Here is a 1,298-nt window from a genome sequence, read left to right as displayed (position 1 = left end):
GCTATCTTTGCTTATTTCATGCCCTTTAGAGACTTATATTTAAATAAATGTTTTGGTTCTAAGAAAATACACAACTACATTAAATTAAAGCCATCTCTTTTGCTTCAATTTTGAGCCTTTTTGCATTGCAAACCCCTAACCTTTGCTTAATCTAGCAGCATACCTTAATTTCCTCATGCCAGCTCCTTCATGGCGACACTATATTTCTTAAAATCCCTGATTTACCCCTTTGACTTTTTAACCCACATCACATTGATTAATTAAAATGATGTAAGATACAAGCTTTGTGAGCTATTGACCTAGAATTCAACTACACTCTTTGCCATTTCCTTTTACACCATCTTTCTCGGATTAGTCCTACTATATACATCAAAGCTCCCCGCCCCTACCTTCCTACCCTTCTCTCTCTCTCTGAAAAAAATCCAATTTCAAAGATTTGAATCGACATACACGCGCTCCTCTCTTTACAACTTCCACGGGAGAAGCCATGGAAGTTAAGAAAGTAATGCTCGTAATAGCTATAACCATGGCTCTATCCATCACTATCACCCTAAAGACCTTCGAAAAGTCAAAAGAGACAACAACACCGGGTGACGTCGAAGGTTCGACGACGACATTGTTGCCATCGAGAAGCTTGAGTCGTTTTCTAGCCGAGGAGGTGAAGAATCCTAGAGCAGCGAGCCATTGCCACAAGAACAAGAAGATGTGCGAGAAAATGCATGGAAAAGGGTGGGAATGTTGCAACAACAAGTGCGTGGATGTGATGCATGACAAGCACAATTGCGGAGGATGCAAGAAGAAATGTAAGTACACGGGGGAGTGTTGTCGAGGGCAGTGCGTTGATGTGGCGTATGACAAGCGGCATTGCGGGCAATGCAACAACCGCTGCAAGCCGGGGAAGTTTTGTGTATACGGCATGTGCGAGTATGCATGATATTCAATTCTTCTATTATTCATTATTTCAATGGATCATCTAATCATCTTGAACTTTCTTGTTTCAAAAAGAGAATTTGAAAAAATTTGAAATACAATAAAAAAGAGTCACATAAATTATTGTGGATCTGTTAAAAACAATTGGTAGAATTGATTGTTGTTATATAAAGAATTTTATGAAGAACTACATTTTGTGCCAATGGCCCTTTTTTTTTTTTTTTTTTTTTTTAATTTTATTTTGTTGATTAGGAGAAGATTTATTTGTAACTCGGGCTCCTAAGTATATATACAAATTTTTTTCTCATTTGAGTGTTACCGCAATTTATCTGTTTAAAGTTACATAAATTTTTTATTCTCGTGAGATT

At 37.2% G+C, this 1,298-nt stretch overlaps 1 protein-coding gene across 1 annotated transcript; it reads left to right on the top strand.

Annotated features, from left to right (window-relative positions):
• Positions 1–394: 394 nt before the first annotated feature.
• On the top strand, positions 395–1,076 carry LOC111465134 (stigma-specific STIG1-like protein 3). The gene has a single exon (XM_023109440.1). The coding sequence runs from the start codon at positions 488–490 to the stop codon at positions 932–934; it is 447 nt and encodes a 148-aa protein (XP_022965208.1). The 5' UTR covers positions 395–487; the 3' UTR covers positions 935–1,076.
• The last annotated feature ends 222 nt before the right edge of the window (positions 1,077–1,298 follow it).

The sequence above is a fragment of the Cucurbita maxima genome, unplaced genomic scaffold, assembly GCF_002738345.1.
Source record: "Cucurbita maxima cultivar Rimu unplaced genomic scaffold, Cmax_1.0 Cma_Scf00028, whole genome shotgun sequence".
NCBI lineage: Eukaryota > Viridiplantae > Streptophyta > Magnoliopsida > Cucurbitales > Cucurbitaceae > Cucurbita > Cucurbita maxima.
This window is presented reverse-complemented; position numbering and strand designations above follow the sequence as displayed.

Excerpts from the sequence above, each read along its gene's own strand:
- LOC111465134 (XM_023109440.1), top strand. The coding sequence starts at position 488 with ATGGAAGTTAAGAAAGTAATGCTCGTAATAGCTATAACCATGGCTCTA.